Source organism: Mastigoproctus giganteus, chromosome 8, assembly GCF_048544385.1.
Source record: "Mastigoproctus giganteus isolate SK-2022 chromosome 8, ASM4854438v1, whole genome shotgun sequence".
Lineage (NCBI taxonomy): Eukaryota > Metazoa > Arthropoda > Arachnida > Uropygi > Thelyphonidae > Mastigoproctus > Mastigoproctus giganteus.
In genome coordinates, this window is record NC_143582.1 from 139,389,775 (window position 1) to 139,416,509 (window position 26,735).

Genomic DNA, 26,735 nt, shown 5'->3' on the forward strand with positions numbered 1-26,735 from the left:
ATAAAATATTTTTTCTCAATAAGACTTAGCTAATGGTTATTCAGCATTAAATATATTAGTATATGGCAAAAAAGTGCTGGAGAAATTATTAGGTTTGAAAAAATGCACAAGGAGGAGCCAGTAATATTTATCCAGCTGTACCAAAACCAGCAGCTAAGGTGTCAAACTTTTATATGTAGTAATGGAGGAATATTTTTAGACTTGAGTAAAGCTCCAAAAGAGCAAAAAAAACCTTAGGCCAATCTGGTAAGGTCTAAGGGTTTTTTTTTTTTTTTTTTTTCTGTCTCTGGCCGACAAGCTGTCAGCCAGAGACAGAAAATGACCATGATTTGTCGCAACCAAAGAGGTTGAAAACCAATCCCTCAGCGACAGACTTATCTGCATTTTTAATAATGCACTCTCTATCAAAACAGCCTCTCAATAAGCTTTCCCTCTCAGTAAGCCATCCAAAAACATCTGGAAAGTATTGCAGGGTCTCCCAAGACGGTCAAGAGATTGCAATCAGGGGACTTACTTGTTGAAATTCTAAACAGCAGGCATTTTGAAAAACTGCTAAAAATGACAAATTTTGCTGCTATCCCAGTGAAAGTAACCCCACTAAATACCTCAAAGGGTGTAATATCTAGTTGGGACCTGATGAATGTGACAGAGGAAGAAATTAAAGAAGAGCTTCAGGAACAAAATGTAATTTCTGTAATTATGGTAAAAAGAGACAATATACTCATACCTACTAGAAATATCATTCTCACCTTTAATAGTCCAAACCTGCCCTCATCAGTAAAAGCAGGATATCTGTTTTGCTGCACTTGTCCTTTCATACCCAATCCATTAAGGTGTTATAAATGCCAAAAGTATGGCCACTCTCAAACGGCATGCAGAGGGAACCCAGTTTGTGGATCCTCCAATCACAGTCAAAGTGATTGTTCGGTGAAAGAAATGACCTGTCCCAACTGCAAAGGCGACCATCTGGCCTACTCTAAAACATGTGAGAGATGGAAAATGGAGAAAAAAATTGTTAAATATAAAGTTGAAAACAAAGTTATCATGAGGCAAGAAAATTAATTGCACCCAGTATACCTAACCGTACCTTACGATACCAGCGAAGTCTTCTCCCCCGCCAGTGATTGCTACTACTTCAAATAATCATAACTTGACTTCGAAAAACATTGTTCAGGATACATCGATGGATGCAGAGAACTCATCAAAACAGGAAGATCCGATTCTGGAAATATTTGCAGAAGAAGATATGGACACTGGTCGCCCTACCTTTCCAAAAAGAGACAAACCGAAATCTGAACACCATAAGACAGCCACTTCCATGCCAGGTACAGCTTCTAAATTCAAATAATGCCATACATTTTGCAGTGGAATTGCAGAGGCTTTCTAGGCAACATTGATGACATTTAATACTTAATTAATCGCTACTCTCCAGTTGGTTTCTGCCTGCAAGAAACCTATTTAACTCCTCAAATATCTATTTCCATAAAAAACTATTCAATCTATAGAAGAGATCAGAATACATCCAGTTCTGCTCTTGGTGTATAGCCATTTTGATTAGCTCAAAGATTCCGGCTAGGCAAATCACTCTCCAAACACAAATGAAAGCCGTTGCTGTGCATCTGATTACTCAGATCACTTTAACAATAGTCTCAGTTTATCTCACACCAAATCATACTTTCTCTTATAATGACCTTGAAGAACTTTTAAGACAGCTACCCTCCCCTGTCTGCTTGCTAGGGGGATTTCAATGGCCACCATCCTCTATGGGGATCATCTGAATTAGACAGATGTGGCCGAATGATTGAAACTTTACTAGAAAAACAAAACCGTACTCTTCTTAATAGTGGCTCGCACACCCATATACAGTTACCTACTGGACAGACTTCCGCATTGACCTATCAATCAGTTTGCTCCCCGATACTGTTTTCAGTCATGCAATGGTCCACTCTGAATGATCCCATGGGCAGTGATCATTTTTCAATTGTTTGTAATCTGATGACTACACAACCACCATTAGATCAACCCTGCAGGAAATGGAAATTCTCTAAAGCCAATTGGGCCAAATTTTCAGTCAGCAACTACAGCCCATAGATGAAGTTACTGATTATATCACATCCCATCTTTTAGTTGCAGCTAAGTACTCAATTCCATTATCAAATCCCCCATCCCAATAGCATTTCAACTACTGGTGGAACAAAGAGTGCACAAAAGCAAAGAAGGAAAAAAATAAAGCATTTAATTTATTCCTTCGATCTACAACCACAGCTAATCTAATTAGTTAAGGGCAAAAGTGCATTACATTCAAAAGCAAGCCAAAAAATATTCTTGGACTCGGTTCGCATCTACTATCAGCATATAGCTAGATATAGCCAATGCCTTGGGCAAAACCTTTTTCCCAAGTCTCAACTGCATCAAACTACACTCCAAAATTCCAGACAATTAAGGCCGCCACTGAACAGAGAGCTATCAACTTTTGACCCTCACTATCACTCCCATATAATCAGACTCTGCAGTATTGTGAACTTTTACAGGCCATCAGAACAACACGAAATAGTGCCTCTGGTCCAGGTGACATATATTTTGTCATGCTGCAGCATCTCGATGACAAAATCTTACAACTGCTTCTAGTCTTTTTTAACCGGATCTTCCTGTAAAATATTTATCCAACCTCTTGGCACCATGCTACAGTTTTAGCATTTTTGAAACCTGGAAAAGATCCCTCCAGTCCTAATAGTTACAGGCCAATCTCTCTGTCAAGTTGCCTTGGTAAAATTCTTGAAAAAATGATCCACAGTCGACTCACTTGGACCATTGAAACTCAAAATCTACTGAGTAATTGTCAACATGGCTTTCGCAAATATAGGTCCTCCTTAGATATGATGATCAAGGCTGAATCTGAAATTTGTAGTGCCTTTGTGAAAAATGAACACCTTGTCATGGTCTCTATCGATATAGAGAAGGCATTTGATACTACCTGGCGGTATAGCATTCTCAGTGACCTTCATATTCTTGGTCTACGAGGCAACCTGCCCATATTTATTAGGAACTTCTTCCTCAAGAGCCGATCTTTCCAGGTCAGATATCAAAATTCCCTTTCTGCTACATTCTCGCAGCAAGAAGGAGTACCGCAAGGATCAGTATTGAGTGTAATCCTGTTTGCCCTTAGAATTGATTCCATTACAAAAGAATTCCCAAATACTGTAGAGGCATACCTTTACGCTGACGATCTCATCTCTCTATTTCTTACCATTCTGAGAACATGAGATCTATTGAAAGGCAATTGCAGATGTCCCTCAATAAAGTACAAAAGTAGGCTGAGCTTAACGGATATTGTCTTTCCCAACAGAAAACAGTTGCAATCCAATTTTGCAATCAACGCAAATTGCATACAGATCCTGAACTTCGGATTTCAAATTGCACCATTCCGATTGCCAACAGTATCAAATTCTTGGGACTAATCCTTGTTGTTGTTGTTGTTATTTGGTTTTTAGGAGCATTAGCAACTAAGGCCATATTGCTTCTGGGATATGCGGTGGTCATTCCCTGACCTTTCCGCATCCTCCGTATTTGGTGGTCACTGGCTCGAATCCCGGTCTGATCAAGAAGCATGTGCTATGCACTGCTACTCCTGCCCACCTGGCTACGGAGGCGCCGGACTAATCCTGGATAGTAAGCTAAACTTCTTTGAGTATGTTAAATTAATATGTATTACTTGTCTTAAAAAGATTAACATGCTAAGAGCTTTATCTGTCCTGTCTTGGGGAACAGATCATACAACTTTGCTGCTCTTATATAGAGCACTGAGTAGATCCCGTTTAGATTATAGTGCTCCAGTTTATGATTCTGCCCAAAGGAGTGTACTACGCTGGTTGGATCCTATTCAACATAATACACTGCGGATTGCAATTGGTGCATATAGGACATCTCCAACTCAGAATCTATACATTGAAGCTCATGAGCCCGCTCTGCATCTCTGCAGAAAAATGATATTACTTAAATATGCAGCCAAAATACAGACTTTCTCTTTCCATCCTATTCAGCCATACCTTTTTAATCAACCACTACTCAACCTCTACAGAAATAAACCAAGTAAAATACGACCAGCTGGCATACAGCTTCTTGAAATATCACAGAATTGGAATGTTCCTCTCCACAGTAGGCAACAGATAAAGAATTACTCTCATTCACCATGGACCACCTTTCCTCAACTGACCTGTGATACTTATTTTTTTTTCAATGGGAAAAGAATCGTCTACCGGCACTAACCGTGCAACAACTCCATGCTAGCCATATTCAAACCTGTGCTGACTTCTTGCCGATATATGCGGATGGTTCCAAATCTCTTTCAACTGTTGGAGCAGCAGCAGTGTTTCTCTCTGCTATCATATCAGCTTCTGTTCCACCTGAGTATAGCAACTTTTCAGCAGAACTGTATGCAATACAATTAGCTCTAGAAAATTTGACACTACACCCACCTGGAAAATATACAGTTTACACTGACTCTCTCTCTCAGCTCAATTAGAGCAATGCAGAAGTCCTCTCAAAAGAAACACCATGTTTTAATGAAAATAAGTAGTTTGCTATTGCAGATTTATCATCGTCAACCACTAGTGGAGTTTTGCCGGATTCCAGCACATTCAGGCATAAAAGGAAATGAAGTGGCTTATATATATGCCAAAAGTCCATCAACTGTAGACCTAACCTCTATCCCTATTCCAGTGACAGTTGCCAATCACGTGATAAGAGCGTGGTGGTACTGAAACTGCAGTTTTTGTTTGTTTTGTTTGTTTTTTCTTGGTAGTTGTTGGCGCATCGGCTTTTGTGGCCATAATGCACCTCCCAAGGTTTTTGCAGTACTTTGATCCAAGCCCGAGGCGGGATTCGAACCCGCGACCTTTGGGTTGCTAGGCAGGTACTTTATGAAACTGCAGTGCTGCCATGTGTTTTACTGAGAGCCGTAGTTGATTATGTAGAGTAACTTGCAAATATGAGACCCCAACTGTAATTGGAAACAAGAGCCAGTCGACAAATTTGAATGTGATTTGCTTGTTTAGTAGCATGAAATTAGTCAAGATTGCGTTTTTTTTTTTTTTTTTTTTTTAACATTTTATGTGTTGACCAGTGTTATCAACAGTGATTATTCATGCATTAAGAATTTGCAGATAAAGGAACCACTTGGTGGCAGTAATCACAGCATTCTGGTGTGGGATTTACTTAAAGATTTAACTACCATCAGAGATAAAGGGAAGGGTTTTTTGCATTTGTAAAGGTGACTACAGTGGTCTCAGACAGTTTTTAAATTGCATACAGAGACCAACTGATGGTGTTGCTAACAGAAAATTCTAAATGGGAAGCATTCATGGAATTATTCTTGGAATCTACTAGGCTTATCGTACGAACTAAGAAATGCTGTTCAAGGTTTACTCCTGAATGGATGTTAGATGAACTAATGAGACTTGTGGCTGAGAAGAAAAATGATTGGGATGCATATAAATTATCAGGTGACACAGAAGCCTATGGTAGATATAAACTCACAAAGGAGACTAGCCAAGCGAAGGCAGATTACAAGAAATCCTTTGGAAACGATGCAAAGAAAAACAGCAAAGAGTCCTTTTCTTATATAAACTCTAGAAGGACTAGAGGGAAGGGAATGAATCAGGTTGGTCCACTTGATATCGATGGTATGACTGTTGTTGATCCTGCTCAGGTAGCTGACAAACTGAATGAGTATTTTGCCTCTACATTCACACATGAGGAATTCTGTGGAGAAGTAGAGGCCAGAAGTTTATCAAACTCTAACAGGGAGCTAAATGAATTTGTAATAACTAAGAGTAAAGCAGAGGAAAATTGTTGAATTTAAACATAAGAAAGGCACCTGGGGTGGATGGAATCTATCCTCCAGTTGTATTAAAGGAAGCACCAAAGGAAGTAAGGAAACTCTTAGCCATAATTATGAGTCCATCCTTGGATTCAGGGGAAGTCCCCATGGACTGTTGATGTGCAAATGTATCCACAGTTTACAAAGGTGGGGGGATAAAAGGGTGACACAAGTAATTACAGACCTGTTAGTTTCACTTCTGTTCCAGGGAAAATAACGTATTCACTGGTTAAAGAAGCATTGCAGGATCATCCAGACAAGACTGCAGTTATAGTTCAGACATCATGGGTTTGTTAAGGGAAATCTTGTCTGACCAATTTAATTGGATACTATGATGTGGTCACAAAGGAAATGAATACAAAAAATAATTTTAATATCATAAGCTTGGATTTCAGGAAAGCTTTTGATACTGTTGCACATGGAAGACTGCTGTACAAATTGGAGCAGTATGGCATTAAGAGCATATTGCTGCTATGGATAAAGGGATGGTTGAGGGAGAGAAGATAGAGAGTGGTAATCAGTGTGGACTAATGTAATTAGTGGAGTCTCCCAGGTTTCAGTTTTGTGTCCATTGTTGTTTTGCATATATTTATCAGTAATATTGATGAAGATATATCAGGCTTAATGTCCAAGTTTGCATAGGGTATGAGAGTTGGCAGGTTTTTTAATGATAGTATGCTGCTGCAACAAGATCTTGAAAAGTTGGATAGATGGGCTGAGAGGTGGCAACTGAAGTCTAACATTGACAGATACAAATTACTGCATATGGGTAGCAGCAACCCCACAGTAACATACCAACTGTATGTTACTACACCCAGGATAGTGGAGAATGAAAAAGGCCTGGGGGGGGGGGTAATCGGGCAGTCAGATATGAAGTTTTCTGAGCAGTGCTGCTCATGGGGGGTCTTGTCAATGAATATATAGGAATTTTGCTAGCAGGGATAAGGACGTGATTATCCCTGTGTATAAGGCAATGGTCAGGCCACATCTTGAGTACTGCATACGGGTCTGGAGGCCTTATTTTAGGAAGGATGTAAGGCTCCTGGAATGAATACAGAGAAGGGCAATGAGAATGGTGAGGTGGGGACAAAGGGTTGCTTTTACCAAGAAAGAATTAAGTTCTGCAAATTTTCAAATTGATGAAAGACAGTTGTAGAATAGAAGTGCAATTTGCCTTTAGCCATCGGGTGGTTGATTGCAGGAACAAATTTCCCTCCGTCGTTGTGGAAGTTGATAGCTTAAATAAATTCAAGGAAGAATTGGACAAAATTTTGGAGTGAATGTATAGTTTTTTTATTTTGGCTGATGCTGTATAAGCTTGCTTTCTTGCATCATATGCCTCTACTAATGCTAATCTTCCCTTTATCTATGATAGTGACTTGCCCCTAATGTCACATTGCCACATTTATACAACAATTTTACATGTGGTTACAGTATCAAAGACTTTACTAAAATCTAAGTATATGAAATCAAAATTATTATTTTCATCCTGTTCCTTTGTTATTGCTTCATAGTAGCTAATTAGTTTGGTCATTTTTAAGCTACCTTTAACAAATCCATGCTATAATTGCTTTATAGCTCCATTCCTATCAAGGTGATCTTGCAATACCTCTTTAACTATTGATGCCATTAGTTTCCCTGACACAGATGTCAAACCAGGATGTCACAATATGACATAATACCGTTGACATAAATATCAAAAAAATAATTTTGCTCAGAGGGGCCACCCAGTTTAATTTAAATAATTATTCTTTAAATTAATACTGTTTAATTTATATATTAATCATTTAAATTAAATGGTATTCATTTAAATAATTAATATGCCTAATTAATATCATTAAGCATATTAATTATTTAAATTTCTAAGTCATTCAAGATGAATACCTATATTGATATTGAATCAGTTTATTGGTTTTAGGAACATTTAGATAAGTTAAATATATATGTTCCTTTTAATTATGTGATACTTTTAAATGAAATATTGATTGCATTGACTTTACTTGATTATAGAATACAGTGTTTCAGCTTATTAGTTTAATCAGCTGAAATACTGTAGTTTTTTTTTTTTTTTTATAAATTCTACTGTATAGTAACATTGTTTTTATTATTTTTCCTTTGGCTTGGAATATTCTTAACACTTATTTCAGATTTTAAAATGTATAAATGATAAATTGAATATTTTCTGCAATATTGTATCATATTGATGTGTTAATATTGACTGAAATTCCTATTTAATTTTCATAGTGTATGTGATGAAAATCTGTGTTTCTATCTGTGTTTTATATCAACTTGTATTTTTTTTCCCCCACTTACTTGCATTTTGTAAAATATAAAATGAATTGTATGTGCAGGTGTCGTCCAAGCATCCTCTGAATTTGTTGTAGAAGGCATTTGTATTGCTGCACATTGAAATAAGTTTTAATAGCCTTACTAACCATCTGTTTATTTTCTAGATAGGAATATTTACCTAGCGTTTGATTTGTTTGACAGGATTCACTGGTGGGATTTAATACTTTTTTGAAATATAAGCAGATTGCTAGTAAAACTTATACAGCTTTCATTAAACAAAACTTCCCATAAGAAAGGAGGGAGCCAGCCTTCTGAAATATCTAGTTTGTCATAATTTCATAATGGCAGTATTAGTTTCGCACGTGAAGAAGTTACCTTTTCTTACATGAGAAAAAAAAAAACTACATAACTTACATGATTAAGAACAACAGTAAGTATCCACTGTCACAGTCAGGAAAAAATGTTATGGAAAAGTTAGAAATTCTGTTACTTAATGTTCTTACCATATATTTTCATGATGTATTTTGATCTATTGACAATCAATTTATAAAGCTTTTTTTCCCTTTAATATAGTTACTTGATCCCAGACTTCTTGTTTCTAAGTCATCAGGTGTATTCAAGGAACACACTAAAGCTTTAGCTAAGTTCTTAAGTTTGCCAACTTATATTGTATTGAAAAATGGAATGGTGGAAAAATTATTTATGTTACCTGATGAAGATACCACAGTTTCAAATATGAAGAAGGGCATTGCTAGTTTACTTCAATATCAGACACAGTTAGGAAAATTTTCAGAAGTAAGTTAATAATTAGAATCTGTTTATTGTGTGTGTGTGTGTGTGTGTGTGTGTGTGTGTGTGTGTGTGTGTGTGTGTGTGTGTGTGTGTGTGTGTCATTAAATTTAGTGTTTGCCACTGCTCACATGCCAGTTTCGACTCTTTTGAAGTTAATGTGGTGAAAACTCACAACCTCGTTTTAGCTCTGAGTTGACAAGTCTACCCAGATTTTACAAGTTATCATCATCATCATTAGCCATATGGTGCAAGGAAGCCTGAGGATTTTGCTGCACCAGCCAAAAAAAAAAATTTCTGAGTTACCGTGAGAGAGAGAGAGAGAGAGAGAGAGAGAGAGAGAGAGAGAGAGAGAGAGAGAGAGAGAGTCAGAGTCAGAAGTAGAAGGGAATCGCCAAGGAAGAGAAGAATGATGATATCCAGCTCAGGACCCTGGGTGTACCAAGCCCATACTCACCAGATGTGAGCCCCTAAGTTGACAAGTCTACCCAGATTTTACAAGTTGACAAGTCTACTTAGATTTCTGGCGCCTCCGTAGCCAGGTGGGAAGGAGCAGCAGTGCGTAGCACACGCTTCTTGATTAGACCAGGGTTCGAGCCCGTCACCACCAAATACGGAGGATGCGGAAAGGTCAGGGAATGACCACCGCATATCCCCGGAGTAATATGGCCTTAGTTGCTAATGCTCCTAAAAACCAAAATAACAAAAAAATAACAAAATAACTTAGATTTCTGGGTCAACCTGGAAATCAGTCAAAACAGGGATTTGACTCTGATTTCATAGTAGGTAGGTAGGCAGTGTGAAGACCTGAGCACCCCAGTGACAAGAAGTATCCACAATACACGAGTTGTGAGAGGATGTACAAAAATGAAATTAGGTAAATTACACAATGGCGAAAGCTTATGTTACATACAAGTGCTGTGCAGCATTATTGTGAGTGGTTACCTCTCACAAGAGAGGAATCGAAACTGGAATCTGGGTAGTGGCCAACACTAAAAAAACATCAGTGTAGTTCTCCACTGGAGAAGTGCATTTATTTAGAGTAATGCAATATCAAGGCAACTCATGGTGAAGGTGCCTCCACAATATGAGATCAGTGCACTACGTAGCAAACTTAATTTGCACATCTCTATGTAAGAAAATGCTTTTGGCAACCCAGCCACTTATAATAATGCTTTATAGTACTCATAACACCTGCTTATGCCAATCTCTTAATATCCGATTAATGACAGAAATGTCTGTCTCGTCCATACTCTAAGCATGCTGGTCTAGAAATGTTCACCCTACTAGCACTGTTGATAGGTTTATAGTGAGTTGATTTCCTTTTTTTTTATTATTTTTTTATTTTATTTACCCGTGAGTTTCTACTATTAAAATGTATTTAGCAGTCATGTGGGGTTGAACTATAGTCCACTCAAGTGTGTTTGTGTGCGCGCGCGCACGCTACTGCACTTCTTGCAGTTGACCACTTGACTGTGTTGATCCTAAAATTCTGTTTATATTCCAGCACCACTACAAAATCAGACAAGTAGTCATTTTCACACGAATGCAACCATTACCATAATTTAGCGGTCACATGTGGGACTTGAACCATAGTGAATCAAAGTGCCTGCTACTGTATTTCCACACTTAGCACTTGACTATGCATGTGTTATCTGTTATAATATACTTGCAATACTTTAATATCTCTATTTGCGTTAGGATGCTCACACTGGTCAGGACTTTAAAAATGTGGTTACCTTGGCGACTAAGAAATGTTGTCTGGCAACTAGTATTTTACAGATAAGTGTAGCAACTGTGAAATTGAACTGCCAGTAGGTTTATGATCACCATTTTCTGAATCTTGCAGGGATTGTCATGATTTTAAACAAAGATATTCAATGGACTCCTAGTATGGACACTCAGCTAACAACAGCATTATTTTACAGAACAAATCTTGAAGGAATGTGATGAAGAATAATAGTCCAATCAGTCAGTGTCTAGCTTTCATTAGGATAACATGAAAATTAAACTTACCTGATCATTTCATAATTAATTAGTTTCTCATTCAGTACAGCAATAGAACTTTCAAGATAGCTTTATCGGATTGATCAGTTTAAAAATTAATAAATATTCAAAGGTTAATCATTTGTGAAAATATCATACTGTTTATCTTATGGCGCTTTGTTGCATATACAGTTGTTGTGAATCAAGTGTTTGTAACTCAAGGCAATTTAACATTTCTTGTGCATTTTCCATTAATTTTGATATGGTATATATTGGTAATAGTTAAATGTATCATTTATAATTAATTTAAGAGTAATTTAAGTGTCAGTATACCATGTAATATCATAATGTGATGTTTATTGATATTGGCTGCTTTGGGAAGTTGGCAATATATCAATTTTATGCTAACTGGCAGTGTATGAATTTTATGTTAAGTTGATATTGATATTTTTCACCTCATCATTTTACTCGAGTTTATGCACAATGACTGTACCAACATAAACATATTTTTAGTATATCGTTGTCCCCCCCTCTCAATTAAGCAGTATTGTGATAAACTAAATCAGAAGCCAAAGGCTTTACTAGGTAATGTTTTATTGAACTCCTTTCTACCCTGATCATATTTTAATCAGTAAAAATGTTTACATGCTAAATTAGCATAATATAAAAGGCATTAATATATTTTCTTCAGATGGTTTTGTTCATCTGACCAGTGAACACATTGACAGAATGAGGTAGTTATTTACTCAATTCTGTCAATTAGTGGTTTCGAGCATTAAATGTAGCAGTATCTTTTTAATAAAATGCAAGAAAGTTTACCTTAAAATTACAAAAACACATATTTTTTAATGTTGTCTGTTAAAACTATACAGACATCCCACCACTTAGCACTTTTAATTGGTGCCATAAAAACAGTGCTAAGTAATTTACCTCATTCTGTCTAGATTTACCTCCCTTAAAACATATATTTTTTAATGTTGTCTGTTAAATCTATACAGACATCCCACCACTTAGGGCTTTTAATTGGTGCCATAAAAACAGTGCTAAGTGAATCCATGTTAAGCAGGGTGGAGAATTATCCACAGAATATAATTTAAATAATTTTAACTGGTTGTTGTGACCAGTGTTTCTGACTTATTGTAAAGAACACCATTTCCTTATAAAACAATATTAAATGTAGCAAAAACATTTAAAGCTTTAAATATAAAATTTAAATAGATAATGCCATAAAACATAAATACAGTGTCTTTTCAATAAAATGCAAGAAAGCCTACCTTAAAATTACAAAACCTTATGTATATACATAAATAAGTAAAGAAATTTATAACAGCAGCTTATACAATATATTGTTGATTTTCAAAACACTCAAAACCACAAAATCTAGTGTACATTTTTTTAGAAAGTCCGGTTTAGTTTTCAACAAAAAGTTTTTCCTGATAGCTTTTCACCTTCTTCATGTTATTAGCACCAGATGATTCACTTGTCCTCTTTGAGACCATTAAAAAAAAGAGAAAAAAAAAAAAAAAAGAGAAGTTGAAACTACCTATTCGATAAACTAAAATCAATCACTTGGGCACAGAATGCTTATAAACAATATGTAAACCAAAATAAGCTGAAAACAGCATTGCTGAGAGATGCTACTGAGTAGAGTGGAAAGAGAAGTTTTATAAGCATTACAATAAACTTCAGATAATTAGGAGCATCCCCAGCGGACACTCTCTCAATAACACTGCTGGGTAAGATGATATATATAAAGTGTATATTTTTGCAATATGCACAAAGTCTTGCATTGACCACTTTGGTATATTTCCACCTCTATCATTGAATGACTATAGTATTTTAGAGCCGTGGACACAGGAAACTTGTGGCAGTACAAACAGCTATAGAAAATTAGCACAGACATGTAACTTACTCATGGACACAAAATAACTTTTGAGGCAATAAACAGACAGCTTTCAAAATTTCTCCATGTCATAAACTGGACAAACTAGAAATGCTACAATTTTTTTATATTTTTTTCCAGCAATGTAGCCATTTTCTTTTAATTATAGTAGCAATTAAAAGTCTACCCTTTGAAGGTAATATGAATTGCAAAACTGATTTGAAAAACACTAAAAAAATTTTTTTAGATGGGCCTCTCCATCACCTTCTAATGGGTAACTGCATCCAAGGTATTTGGAATGGATGGCGCTATTCTGGAGAAAAAACACAGAGCACTATAGTGAACAAGCACTGAGTGAACTGCACTATAGTGGGGAACAGCTGTATTTGAAAATAAATTTTCCAAGCAAATATAAATAGTTTTTGGTGTGTGATTGATAGTAACTTACAAAATTGCAAAATCTTTTAAATGAATTGTAGATTTTTCTCAAATATTATTTGGGAACTTGATACTAGTGTGGTAGAGCTGGGGCATGTACAATTATAATAATTTTGAATACTGATTCACAAATATCCAAAAATATTCTTTCAACATTTCCTTTATATACTGGTATGTCAAACAGAAAGCTAGATGAGGTAACTACCAGTTAATACACTGTTACACGATTATTACCTTTTTTCCAAGGTCTGCTCTTGAAATATAAACTTTGGAAAACAGCAACCACTGACCATAACAAGATTGCTTAATCCAGTTGTCAATCCTCTGTTTCAACTCTTCTAAATAAGCATAAAAAATTGATCAAATAATAAGTTTTCATCAATTTTAAATTTCATATCAATAATATTTTTACACATATTTGGTATTTCCTCTAAAACTTTTTAAAAGCATTCATTCCATAAATTTGAATTTATTGAAGGGTCCAGCTCATTTTTCTAGGTGTTTACAAGTTGTTTTATAGATATCATCAAATATGCCATCTTTAAACTATATCATTTCTTCAATCTGAATTTGTGATCAGTTAAAATTTTACAAGCACTGAAGGGAACAAATTTTTCTTCAGTGCATAATTTAAGTATTTCAGTCATCTAATGCATATAGCTTGTGACCCCTAATAAGCAACCTTCAATGTTTAGTAGTTGCTGGTGATTCAAAAAATTTTACGAAATTTTGGCTTTTCTTCCTTAAGAAAAAAAAAAGCAGCGTGTGTGCCCTGTACGCACGAAATATGTTTTATTTTATCCACTAGAGTAAAACCATTTAAATTTTTAAATGGCTTGATCGAAACTTACTTACTTATGCTACTTAGAAGGTTGATCAAAACCTTGGGTGCCTCTGTAGCCAGGTGGGCAGGAGCAGTAGTGCATAGCACACGCTTCTTGATTAGACTGGGGTTCGAGCCTGTGACCACCAAATACGGAGGATGCGGAAAGATCAGGGAATGACCACCGCATATCCCCGGAATCGCCTTAGTTGCTAAAGCTCCTTAAAAAAAAAAAAAAAAAACCCTTGAGAAGCAGATTTTATTAAGGTCTGCATTTTCATTCTTGCATAATGTTACTACCCGTTGCTTACTCTACCGAATCAACATTAGTGACTGAGTTGGTGTCATTTAGGAAGTGACGTCATTTCCATATCTTAGTATGAACTTTACTAAATCAACTACTTACTTTACCGAATCAATGTTAGTGACTGAGTTAGCATCGTTAGCGCCATTTAGGTAGTGACATCATTTAAAATCTAACAGCCACCTAATAGGAAGTGACGTCAATTGCATCATTTCTGTAAAAAATTTTTGTTAACAATCAATTGCATCATTTCTGTTACCATAAGAAAATTTCATTACCAGTCGATTTTACTCTAGTGCCGCCATAGATGTTTTCACATCAAAAGCCTTAAGTACTTTGAAAATTTTGAATACTTGATTAGTTTCTTGGTATAAACTTAACGAGCAAGTCTTTGAATGTGACCATAACTTGTTATATGTTACATCTTCTAAAGCACAAAATCTCAGCATTACAAAGTTCAATGAACTAGATTAAAATTAGATTGCATCCATGAGCAATATCAATGAAGATTTCAAGGCAAATTGTCCCACCACAATGCAGATTCACTGTCTACTGCCCACATGGAATTCTGTCTTTTAACCCACTGGACAATGCTCTGGTTGATGGCACAGCAGGTGCACTCAAAATCTGCACCATTAAAATTGCTTATAGATAGAAGAGAAGGAAGGAAAGTATGTATCCAGCCGATATCCTAATTTTCTTACAATCAGATCAAGGTGAACTTGCATGCCTAAATGGTTTTTCTGGCAATAGAAATGCAAATGCTTTATATAAAGTTGTATTTGGTAGACCTAATTTGGTACTGACAGTGAATTCCTGCAAATAGAGATAAAAAAAAGTAGGATAAACTTAAAATGTATGCTTAAATCTGTGGTATGCTTAAAATTAAAATTTAATCCACGGTATGCTTAAAATTTCAAAAAAAAAAAACAACAACAGATAAATGTAAGTGTAAAACTACAGGTCTGTAATTACTGATGTCACCCTTTAATTCCACTCTATGGATGGGGATACATTACACATCTTCAGTCCATAGGACCCTTCGCTGACTCCAAAGATGCTCTCATAATTATGGCTGAGGGTTTCCTTACATCCTTTGCTACTATCCTTAATATAATTAGATAGATCCGACCCAACCTGTTTTTTTTTTTTTTTTGTTTAGTTTCAACAATTTCCCTTCCACTGTCCTCGCAGTTATATTACAAAATCATTTATCTCCCTGTTCAAGTTTGATAAACTTTTGGCATTTCCATTCTAAAAGAATTCCTCATGTGTGAATGGAGATGTGAAATACCTATTCAATTGGCGCCTCCGTAGCCAGGTGGGAAGGAGCAGCAGTGCGTAGCACACGCTTCTTGATTAGACTGGGGTTCGAACCCGTCACCACCAAATACGGAGGATGCGGAAAGGTCAGGGAATGACCACCGCATATCCCGGAGCAATATGGCCTTAGTTGCTAATGCTCCTAAAATCCAAATAACAAACAACAACCTATTCAATTTATCAGCAACCTGAGCAGTCAGGATCGTTAACAGTTAATCAATCAACATCAGTTGACCAATGTGATTCAATCCCTTCCTTCTATGTTAATATAAGTTAAGTCTTTGCTGATTTTTTTTTTCTTTGTTTGTCAGAGACTTCTTATAATCTGCCTTAGTTTCCCTAACTTCTGTTTTGATTTTTGACATACTAGTTTATATCTATATCTGTATCATCTGATCATTTATATGCATCCCATGTATTTTTATTCTCTGCTGTAAGTCTCATAGGTTCATTTAATATCCATTTAGTTCTAAGTGTTAGACAGTATTTCTTAGTCGGTAAGGACAGCCTAGTAGCACCCATGATTGCTTCCCATTTAGAATTTACAGTTGTAGCATCATCATTTGAATCCATTGCAGTTTAAAAACTGCAATGGATTCAAAGGTTGGCAGGGTTGTTAATGACACTTATGACAGTATGCTGCTGCAACAGGATCTAGAAAAGTTGAGCAGATGGGCTGAGAGGTGGCAAATGAAGTTTAACATTGACAAATGTAAAGTACTACATGTGGGAAGCAGTAACCCCAGAGTAACATATCAACTCTGTGGTACTACACTGACAGTGAAAAGGACCTGGGGGTAATTGTGCAGGCAGATATGAAGTTTTCTGAGCATTGCAAACGGTCTGCAAGAGTAGCTCATGGTGTCTTGTCAATGATAAACAGGAATTTTTCTAGCAGGGATAAGGAGGTGATTATATAAGGTGATCGATGGTCAGGCCACACCTTGAGTACTATATACAGGTCTGGAGGCCTCATTTTAAGAAGAATGTAGAACTGTTGGAACGAGTACAGAGAAGTGCAACAAGATTAGTGAATGGAACAAAGGGTTGCCCTTATGAAGAAAGCCTAAGTTATGCAGATTACAGTGTTTGGAGACTAGGCACCTGCGAGGTGATCTGATTGAGGTGTATAAAGTGTTGAATGGTTTGAGCATGCTCAAACCATTCAACAATTCATATATATATATATATATGTAACATATGAAATGAAAGGAATGCTTTGTGTTTATACATGTATGTGTAAGAATAGTATACTTTAATTTCATATTGAAGGTGCATTAATTGTTTTCTGTTTAGGTCGATATCTCAGGTCACTGTCAAGTCAGTTATAAGTTTGAAGGTAAACTGTTAATGAAGCAGAAAAGTAACTGTGTATATCCAGAGAAAAAAAGGCAGTTTGCTCATTCACATAAAGTAAGAACAGCCATTTTGTTTTATTTTTCTTTGAACTTTTTGTTTTATATTTAATTTATTGTTGTTAAGTTTATATGCACTACAGCTTGATTTGTTGTTTGCAAGCAGTTGAAAGAATTTGTAGTTATACTTTTTACAGATAATATTTCTTAACTCACTTTGGAATTCGGTAATCAAGTGTGTCAATTAAAAAAAAAAAAAAAAAACTAGATATAATTATCTTCAGCTATAAGTGGAAGTAAATGACTCAAAAACAAAATCCTAAACTATCCCAAAATCCCAGAAATATTGTCAGTAAAATTAATAGTGCAATAGTAGGAGACCGGCAGAATTGCTTAACAAGTACAGGTCACTGTTGAAAAAAAGCCGTGAAATAGGGTTGAATTTGAAAGTGTCTGCAATTCTGCCCAGACACGATAGGAGGGAGTATATGATGAGAGCCTTGTTGATCAATTCGGCCCTGGAAAGATTGTGCAAGGCTCAAGGGGAAGAATTTTTTTCAGCCTGGACTGTACTTGTTAACAGGAGAGATTGCTTCTACAGGGATGGGATACACTTAAATAGAAAGGGTGCAAGAATATTTGCTGATGCTATAGAGGCAGTGTTAGGTGGGTCGGAAAACTGCTAGCTTGGGGGGAGACAAAGACGAATAGATTAACAGTAGCCACCGGCAGAGGTGAAAGAGATTCTTGCACTGCTTCTATTGGAATGAGCAGAAGCCTGAAAAACAAGATGCAGGATATTTCAGAGACTGCTGGGAGTCATTGCGGTACAAGTAAACACATGGGTTGTGTTAGGGTAGCTAAGAATAGAAATAGGTGCATGTATACTTGCGTGTACACCAATGCTAGGAGTTTAGTAAATAAATTTGATGAATTTGAGGTATTGCTTAAAACATCAAAGGCAGATATTGTTGGGATATCAGAGACGTGGTGTCACACAGATATAAGGAATGCAGAACTGGAATTTGGGAAGTACAATTTCTACAGAAAGGATAGACTGGATAGGAAGGGAGGAGGGGTTATGCTATTAGTTAAGAAATACATAAAATCCAAGGAAGTGAAGCCAGTGGACATCGCTGGACAGTGCAGTGTTGAGTCAATTTGGTGTGACATAAGCATTGGGAGATCAAAATTGAGAGTAGGAGTGTGCTATAGGCCTAATGACTCTGATGAGTATAATAAGAAACTGTACAGGGAAATAGAGTGGGCCAGTAAATCAGAGAGTCTTATAATGGGAGATTTTAATTTCCCAGATATTGACTGGAATTTGGGGGCTGGTCACTCACACACTAGCAAGGCTTTTGTGGATTTATTGGATGATTGTTTTCTACATCAGCATGTTCGGGAGGCAACTAGAGGGAGGAATACTCTTGATTTGATTATCAGCAGTGATTCTTCATGCATTAAGAATCTGCAGGTAAATGAACCACTAGGTGGCAGTGATCACAGTGTGCTGAAGTGGGATTTACTCAAAGAGGTAACTACCATTAGGGGTAAAGGGAAGGGTTATTGCTTTCTAAAGGCGACTACGATGGACTGAGACAGTATTTAAATTCTATACAGTGGGACCAACTGATGCTGTTACCAACAGCAAATGCAAAATGGGAGGCATTCAAAGAACTTATCTTGGAAGCTACTAGGCTTTACATACCAACCAAGAAATATTGTTCAAGGTTTAGGCCTAAATGGATGTCAGATGAAGTGATGAGGCATATGGCAGAGAAGAAACATGCATGGGATACATACAAATTAACACATGACACAGAAGCCTATGATAGAAAGAAGTTGATCTGTAACCAAGTTGCGCATTATAGCCTCAGTAGCTAATGCGCCAATAAAAACAAAACCGTAACCAAGTTACAAAGGAGGTTAGGCAGGCGAAGGCAGATTACGAGAAATCTTTGGCAAGGGATGCAAAGAAAAACAGCAAAGAGTTCTTTACTTATGTAAACTCTAGAAGGAAGGGGATGAATCAGATTGGACCACTTGATATCGATGGGTCAACAGTTGATGATCCTGCTCAGGTAGCTAACAAACTAAATGAATATTTTGCATTGACATTCACACATGAGGAATTATTTAGCGAGGAAAAAGCCAGAGGTGTATTCAACTCTAGCAGTAAGCTAGAGAATCTTGTAATAACTGAGAGTAAAGTGGAGGAGAAATTTTTTAAGATAAACACAAGAAAAGCACCCGGGGTGGTTGGGATCTATCCAGTTATATTAAAGGAGGCAGCAGAGGAAGTAAGCAAACCCTTAGCCATAATTATGAGAGCTTCCTTGGACTCAGGGGAGGTACCCACAGACTGGAGATGTGCAAATGTGACCCCAATTCACAAAGGAGGATCAAAGGCTGACACAAGTAATTATAGACCTGTGAGCTTAACTTCTATTCCAGGAAAATTAATGGAGGCACTAGTTAAAGAAGCACTGCAGGATCATCTAGACAAGACTTCAGTTATAGCTCGGACACAGCATGGTTTTGTTAAGGGGAAGTCTTGCCTGACCAATTTGATTGGATACTATGATGCAGTCACAAAGGAACTGGATGCAGGGAATAACTTTGATATTATATACTTGGATCTTAGAAAGGCTTTTGATACTGTTGCACATGGAAGACTGCTGCACAAATTGGAGCAGTGTGGCATTGGAGGCAAATTGCTGCTGTGGATAAAGGGGTGGCTGAGGGGAAGAAGACAGAGAGTGGTAATCAATGGACACTGCTCGTCGTGGACTAATGTTATTAGTGGAGTCCTTCAGGGCTCAGTGTTGGGTCCATTATTATTTTCTGTATTCATAAATGATATTGATGATGGTATATCAAGCTTAATGTCAAAGTTTGCAGACGATACAGAGGTAGGCAGGGTTGTCAAGGACACTACTGACACTATGCTGCTGCAACAGGATCTGGAAAGGTTGAGCAGATGGGCTGAGAGGTGGCAAATGAAGTTTAACATTGACAAATGTAAAGTACTACACATGGGAAACAGCAACCCCAGAGCAACGTATCAACTCTGTGGTACTACACTGACAGTGGTAGAGAATGAAAGGGACGTGGGGGTGGTTGTGCAGGCAGATATGAAGTTCTCTGAGCAGTGCAGACGGGCTGCAAGAGTAGCTCATGGTGTATTGTCAATGATATATAGGAATTTTTCTAGCAGGGATAAGGAGGTGATTATTCCCTTGTATAAGGCAATGGTCAGGCCACACCTAGAGTACTGTATACAGGTCTGGAGGCCTCATTTCAAGAAGGATGTAGAACTGCTGGAACGAGTACAGAGAAGGGCAACAAGATTAGTGAATGGAACAAAGGGGTGCTCTTACGAAGAAAGGCTTAAGTTTTTCAAATTACAGTGTCTGGAGACTAGGCACCAGCGAGGTGATCTGATAGAGGTGTATAAAGCCTTGAATGGTTTGAGCATGCTCAGTGCTGATGGGATTCTTCCTCTCGTTCAGAATAATCACCTGAGAGGGCATAAATTCAAATTGAGGAAAGACAGATGTAGGATAGACGTGCGGAAATTTGCCTTTAGCCAGCGGGTGGTTGGTTGGTGGAACGAGTACAGAGAAGGGCAACAAGATTAGTGAATGGAACAAAGGGGTGCTCTTACGAAGAAAGGCTTAAGTTTTGCAAATTACAGTGTCTGGAGACTAGGCACCAGCGAGGTGATCTGATAGAGGTGTATAAAGCCTTGAATGGTTTGAGCATGCTCAGTGCTGATGGGATTCTTCCTCTCGTTCAGAATAATCACCTGAGAGGGCATAAATTCAAATTGAGGAAAGACAGATGTAGGATAGACGTGCGGAAATTTGCCTTTAGCCAGCGGGTGGTTGGTTGGTGGAACAGACTTCCACCCCTTGTTATGGAAGTTGATAGCCTAAATAAGGCTCAGCTGGACAGGTATTTTGAATGAACAGAGGGGTGAAGTGGAAGTGGTTTCTTTTTTTTTTTATTTATTTATTTTTTATTTTTATTTATTTATTTATTTTTTATTTATTTTTTATTTTTTTGGCTGATGCTGCATAAGCTTGCTTTCTTGCATCAAATGCCTCTATTAATGCTAATGCTAATATTTTCTGAATGTTGTAGGTTGTAAGTTAATTGTTACTTACAAAAATGAGAAGTTAAGCATTATTCATTTAATTTTAATAGCAAAATATAACTTTTTTAACTTATTATATCTAACTTTACAAAAAAGTTTAATGTGATTATTAAAATTTAAATTAACCGAAGTTATTTGGACCTGCTGCTATTCTGTTGCTAGACTATATTCTATCACATCTTTCTTTCTAATAATAATATTTCCACCAAATAACTTAGTTTCAGGATTAATTTAATTTCTGAATGATCTGATTTGGTACAGATTATTGTTAAATGGAATACATTAGCCCAAGAATACTAGTATGTAAATTTTCAGGGAAAAAGGTGTACACAGGGTATCAAAATTTTTAATTGTGAAAGCAAAAGACATGGTTGAGAATGAGGATAATGATGTCATTAAAGTGATAAAAAAAGTTTTTTTACTTTATTATTCTTTATTATATTGGAATAATTAAATTTCAGAATTAATTATACAGTGATAGCCAATCAATAAAAATATGGAGTTATTCTTAATCATTTATTCATAACTTGGTACACATTTTTCATTTAACCTTTTTGTTTTTATTTTCTGACCTGTTTTCATGTTTCATAAACTTCATATTAAATTTTCCATATTGTCATCTTGTAAAGAATTCTGAAATTTTAACATAAGGATACTGAAGTTTATGATATTATGGATTATTTTCTTATAATCAATGTCTAAAACTTCAGTGTAAGCACATCATTTTCATAAAGCTTGCAATTGCAGGTTGGAAACTTATATATTCATTATGAATTGTAGATGAGTGTGATAAATTATCTTCAAAAAAGTAGTTGTAGCATATGACAGATAGCTATTAACATTTACTTTTGAAGAAAAAGCTTAATTTTAAGTTCAGAAAATATACATTGCTCTCTCTTTGCAGACATTTGATTTTTCTTGCAGGATTTATGTTACAGACTTTGGACAGTCCTTCAAAAATCAGGACATCTGAAAAACTATAACATTCATCCAGTTACAATGTATGCATGAATAAATTATAAATAATTAAGCGTTGCACTATTGCTGTATAATATGGCATATTGTATAATGCCAGTATAATGTCAAAATTTCCTTATGATTGAGCAATCTCATGTACTAAATTAATGGATTTAAAAAGGCAATTTCTTTCAGTTTTATTTTATTCTCATAAGTTATTCCTACAATTGAGTAAAATTTTGTTACAAGTTGTAAGCAGAGTCCAGAAAGGAAAAGCCCTTTTCTTTTATATAGTGTTACTAGCCCTTTTAAAACTTCAACTTGGGCACTGTCAGGCACTATCCCTAGCCTCTCCCACTACTTGTGCTGATGTTGGTAGCCTGAGCAGTAAAGACAATCAATTAGGGCCAAAAGGACTAAAAATGAATCATAATGTGTTCCACCTTAAGAACTACTAAGCTGATAACTTGACATATATGAAATAGAGCATGACACGCTTTCCTAGGCAATTAGCATATAAACCTGTTTTTTTAGGATATTTATACTTAAGTGGCTGTTTTTGGTAAATTTTAATGATGTTACAACTTAATTTAGCATGCAAATCCATATTATAAATTGTAGCATAGGATATTTTAAAAGTATGTCATTCTACAAAAATTAATATTGTATTGAATATATTGATATTTTTGTAATTTAATAATGTGTAATATGAGAGCAAGTTGGAATTCTGCAAGACAGGATTATATGACTCAGACAGGGATGAACTGTAGGCCACCCCCAATCCCCCCTTGAGTTATGAGTTCATTGCTTGCATAATCTGTGCTTTACAGCCACTCCTCGACTTAAGAAAATTCGACTTTACGTAAGTTTTTGCCAGCCGGTGCAAACTTAAAAAAAATCATGGAGACGTATTTTTCATTCCGTAGGAATAAATGGAGGTATCGTGAAAATATCATAATGTCAACCCAATAACACATTGTTTTTTTTTGGTAATTCATTCCAAGACCTTGGAAGTTGAAATTTTCACTATATAACTAAGCTATTTATCCCTCTAAAAGGTCATTTTTATAATGGAAATTGCACTACACTCTCATTGTTGTCATATGTTCCATTATAAGAATCAATTTTGAACACCTTTTTGATGTTTTTCTAAAACACATTTCTGGAGGTCACTACCATAAAACAATAAAAACAATTTGCACTTTCTGGTTTATTTGGCTTTTCCGTTAGCGCAGTCTGTTATAAATGGGTAGTAAACTCTATCTCTAATTGCATTTGCGATAATACTTATAACTGGAATTCTGTGAGTTTTTATGTTACAGTATTACAGTATGATGAAATGAGTTCCCCTTCACTGGAATCTTCAGTAATATAAAAAACATAAATAAATTTTCAGAATCTTCTCTTCATTCCCATTTACTTATTACAGTGGTGAAGGGAAAGGGACCAATGGAAAGTGCAAGTGCTGACAGTGCTAGGAAACAAAACAAAATTGATTTAGAAATGAAGATGATTGATTAAGAAGTACAAAGCAGGACAAAGTTTGTCATCAATTGCATGGAATTAGGTCTTGCTGCTCAACAGTGAATACTATTTTAAGGGACAGTGTGCATATAAAAGAACATGTTAAAGGATCAACGTATTCAAGATCAACAGTGATCAAAAAACAGCGTTCAAGTGCTATATCAAAGATGGAAAAGCTATTAATAATATGGATGGAAAATCAGATTCAGAGTAAGTGCTCCTGAGTCCAATGGCCATTCAATCAAAAGCAAGAAGTAGTTATGAAGATTTGAAAACCCCAAGCCAAGTTCGTGGCAAGCAACGAGTGGTTTAATAGGTTCAAGCATCACGCTGGTTTAAAGTATGTGGTGAAGCCGCCAGTGCAGATTCTGCAGCTGCAGAGAAATTTTGTGATGTGTTGGAAAAAACCCCTTCTAAATCTCCACAGCACTCAACTTTCGCAGTGACATGCTTATCAGCCGGAGAGTTAATTCTGGCAGCGATGCTCGAAAGGTAAAACTTGCTGACGTTATGCCTGTCTCCTCTCTCTTTTTGTAATTTTGTACACTTTTGTAATTTTTCCTGAGCATGAGATAAAAAAATTGAATAAATAATTCTATTTACATGTTCATCGAACCTTTCTTTTTTGCTTCAATCAAATTTGCGAGTGTGCATAAGCATTTAGGGAAATTACAACTTACATAGAGTTCCGCAGAACGCAACCTTTATCTAAGTCGGGGAGTGGCTGTATATTCCAAGTAATATTCTTATAAGTAATCCTAGTGCTGTGACTCTTTTATGACCCAGTTGCATGCAGCATAACAAACTGGAACTAAAATAGTTCATTTCTGGATGAGATTGAATCATTGAGGAAGTGAAGTGATCACCTTTAATAAATGGGAACTGGGGACTCCCCAGTAATTCAAGAATCCAGGAAACTACCAGGTGATGCACTTCTAATCAGGTCTTTGGATAAAATTGTCAAGTGCAGACCACTAGTTTTATTGGGGGGCTTTGTTGTAATGGTTTTTTTTTAATAAGGATAGGTGAAATAGAACTAGGATATTTTCCTGGTCCAAAAATCGATTATTTACCATAGTTATCAGTTCTTAAAGGGAGTGGGGCAGAGGTCTAAAGAGAGCATTATTATTTATGTGGGAACAATATAAATTGATGAATTGGCAGATAGTAATTCAACAAGTTAAAAATTCAACAAGTTAGGTCAAAAGAATGTATTTATGTCTCTAATCCTGTGTGTATGATAGAAAGGACTGTACAACTCAATTTAAATCCTTAAATGATTCTATGGAAGTGAAGTTGTACATTAAGTGTAATGACAAATATCAAGGGTTATATACTGAATTACCTATTTAAGCATAAACACAATGCTTAAATAGGCAATTCAGTCTTGAACAATTAAAATCAGACCTTATTCTGTGGCATGAATTTAATGATTGTTTGAAACTGATTCATACAGTATTTTGATATATTTTAAACAGTAATTGGCACCGTAAATAATTCTGTTTATAAAGTCCTTTAACCCTTTTATTAGGGAGTTTGCTAAACCTGTGTGCACTAGTAGTGAGGTTTCTGTTACTGGCTGGCTTTGTGGAATGAATTTTTGTGAAATTTTTTAAAAAATTGTAACATATTAATTTGTTAAATATTAATCTATTTTTATTTTTATGTGATTTCCCAATGTCAGCATTGCCTAAACACAAATCAGAAAAAAAAATACATAAAATAAAAAATTCACTAAATTCAAAAACATTTTAAAAATTACAAAGTGTAAGTATAAGGCAATGGTTAGGCCACACTTTGAATACTGTGCACAGGTCTGGAGGCCTCATTTTAAGAAGGATGTAGAGCTGCTGGAACGAGTACAAAGAGCAATGAGATTGGTGAATGGAACAAGGGTTGCTCTTATGAAGAAAGGCTTAAGTTCTGAAAATTGCAGTGTCTGGAGACTAGGCACCTGCGAGGTGATCTGATTGAGATATATAAGGCCTTGATTGGTTTGAGCAAGCCCAGTGCTGATGGGATTCTTCCTGTTGCCTGGATTAATCACCTGAGGGGACATATTTTCAAATTGACTCAAGACAGTTGTAGAATAGATATGCAGAAATTTGCATTTAGCCAGTGGGTAGTTAATTCCTGGAACAACCTTCCATCTGTCATTGTGGAAGTTGACAGCTTAAATAAATTCAAGGCAGAATTAGATAAACATTTGGAATGAATGGATGGGTGAAATGGAAAGGGTCTTTTTTTTTTTTTTTATGGCTGATGCTATCTAAGCTTGCTTTCTTGCATCATATGCCTATACTAATGCTAATACTACTACTAATGCTACTAATACTGGCACCTCCGTAGCCAGGTGGGAAGGAGCGGCAGTGCGTAGCACATGCTTCTTGATTAGACCAGGTTCAAGCCCGTCACCACCAAATACGGAGGATGCGGAAAGGTCGGAATGACCACCGCATATCCCCGGAGCAATATGGACTTAGTTGCTAATGCTCCTAAAAACCAAACAACAACAACAACAGCTACTAACACTAATGCTACTACTACTAATACTAATGCCAATACTGCTACTAATACTAGTGCTAACTTTATCTTATAGTTTTTTAGAAAATTTCATTCTAGCCATCATCATTATGTTATGGCTTAATGATGTTGAATTCCTTACAAAATTCTTTTAGAATTGTAGTTCCTCACTTTCATTAATTTCCCTGGAAAATGTTGAGTTTAAAATTTCCGATAATATTATGGTCCATGATGCACTAAAAATGGGCAGTATGAAAACAACATTTAAGTCTGCCTCCAGACATATCTTCTAGACCTTGTGGATGCCCTAGTGTCATTCAAGATATCAATATTTTGTCTGTAAGGTTGTTTTTTGGATAATTAGCATTAGCATTAGCATTAGTAGAGGCATATGATGCAAGAAAGCAAGCTTATTCAGCATCAGCCAAAAAAAAAGAAAAAAAAAAAAAAAAAACAACCACTACTCCCATTTCACCCCTCAATTCGTTCGAAATACCTGTCC

General features: G+C 36.2%; 1 protein-coding gene across 1 annotated transcript in view; it reads left to right on the forward strand.

Moving 5' to 3' along the window:
• LOC150081854 (microsomal triglyceride transfer protein large subunit-like) overlaps positions 1-26,735 on the forward strand; it is a 318,164-nt gene that overhangs the window by 54,564 nt on the left and 236,865 nt on the right. The window contains exons 3-4 of the mRNA XM_090380346.1: positions 8,741-8,962; positions 17,009-17,125. Of these exons, the coding sequence (XP_090236472.1) occupies positions 8,741-8,962; positions 17,009-17,125 (339 nt within the window). The remainder of the gene's footprint in view (positions 1-8,740; positions 8,963-17,008; positions 17,126-26,735) is intronic.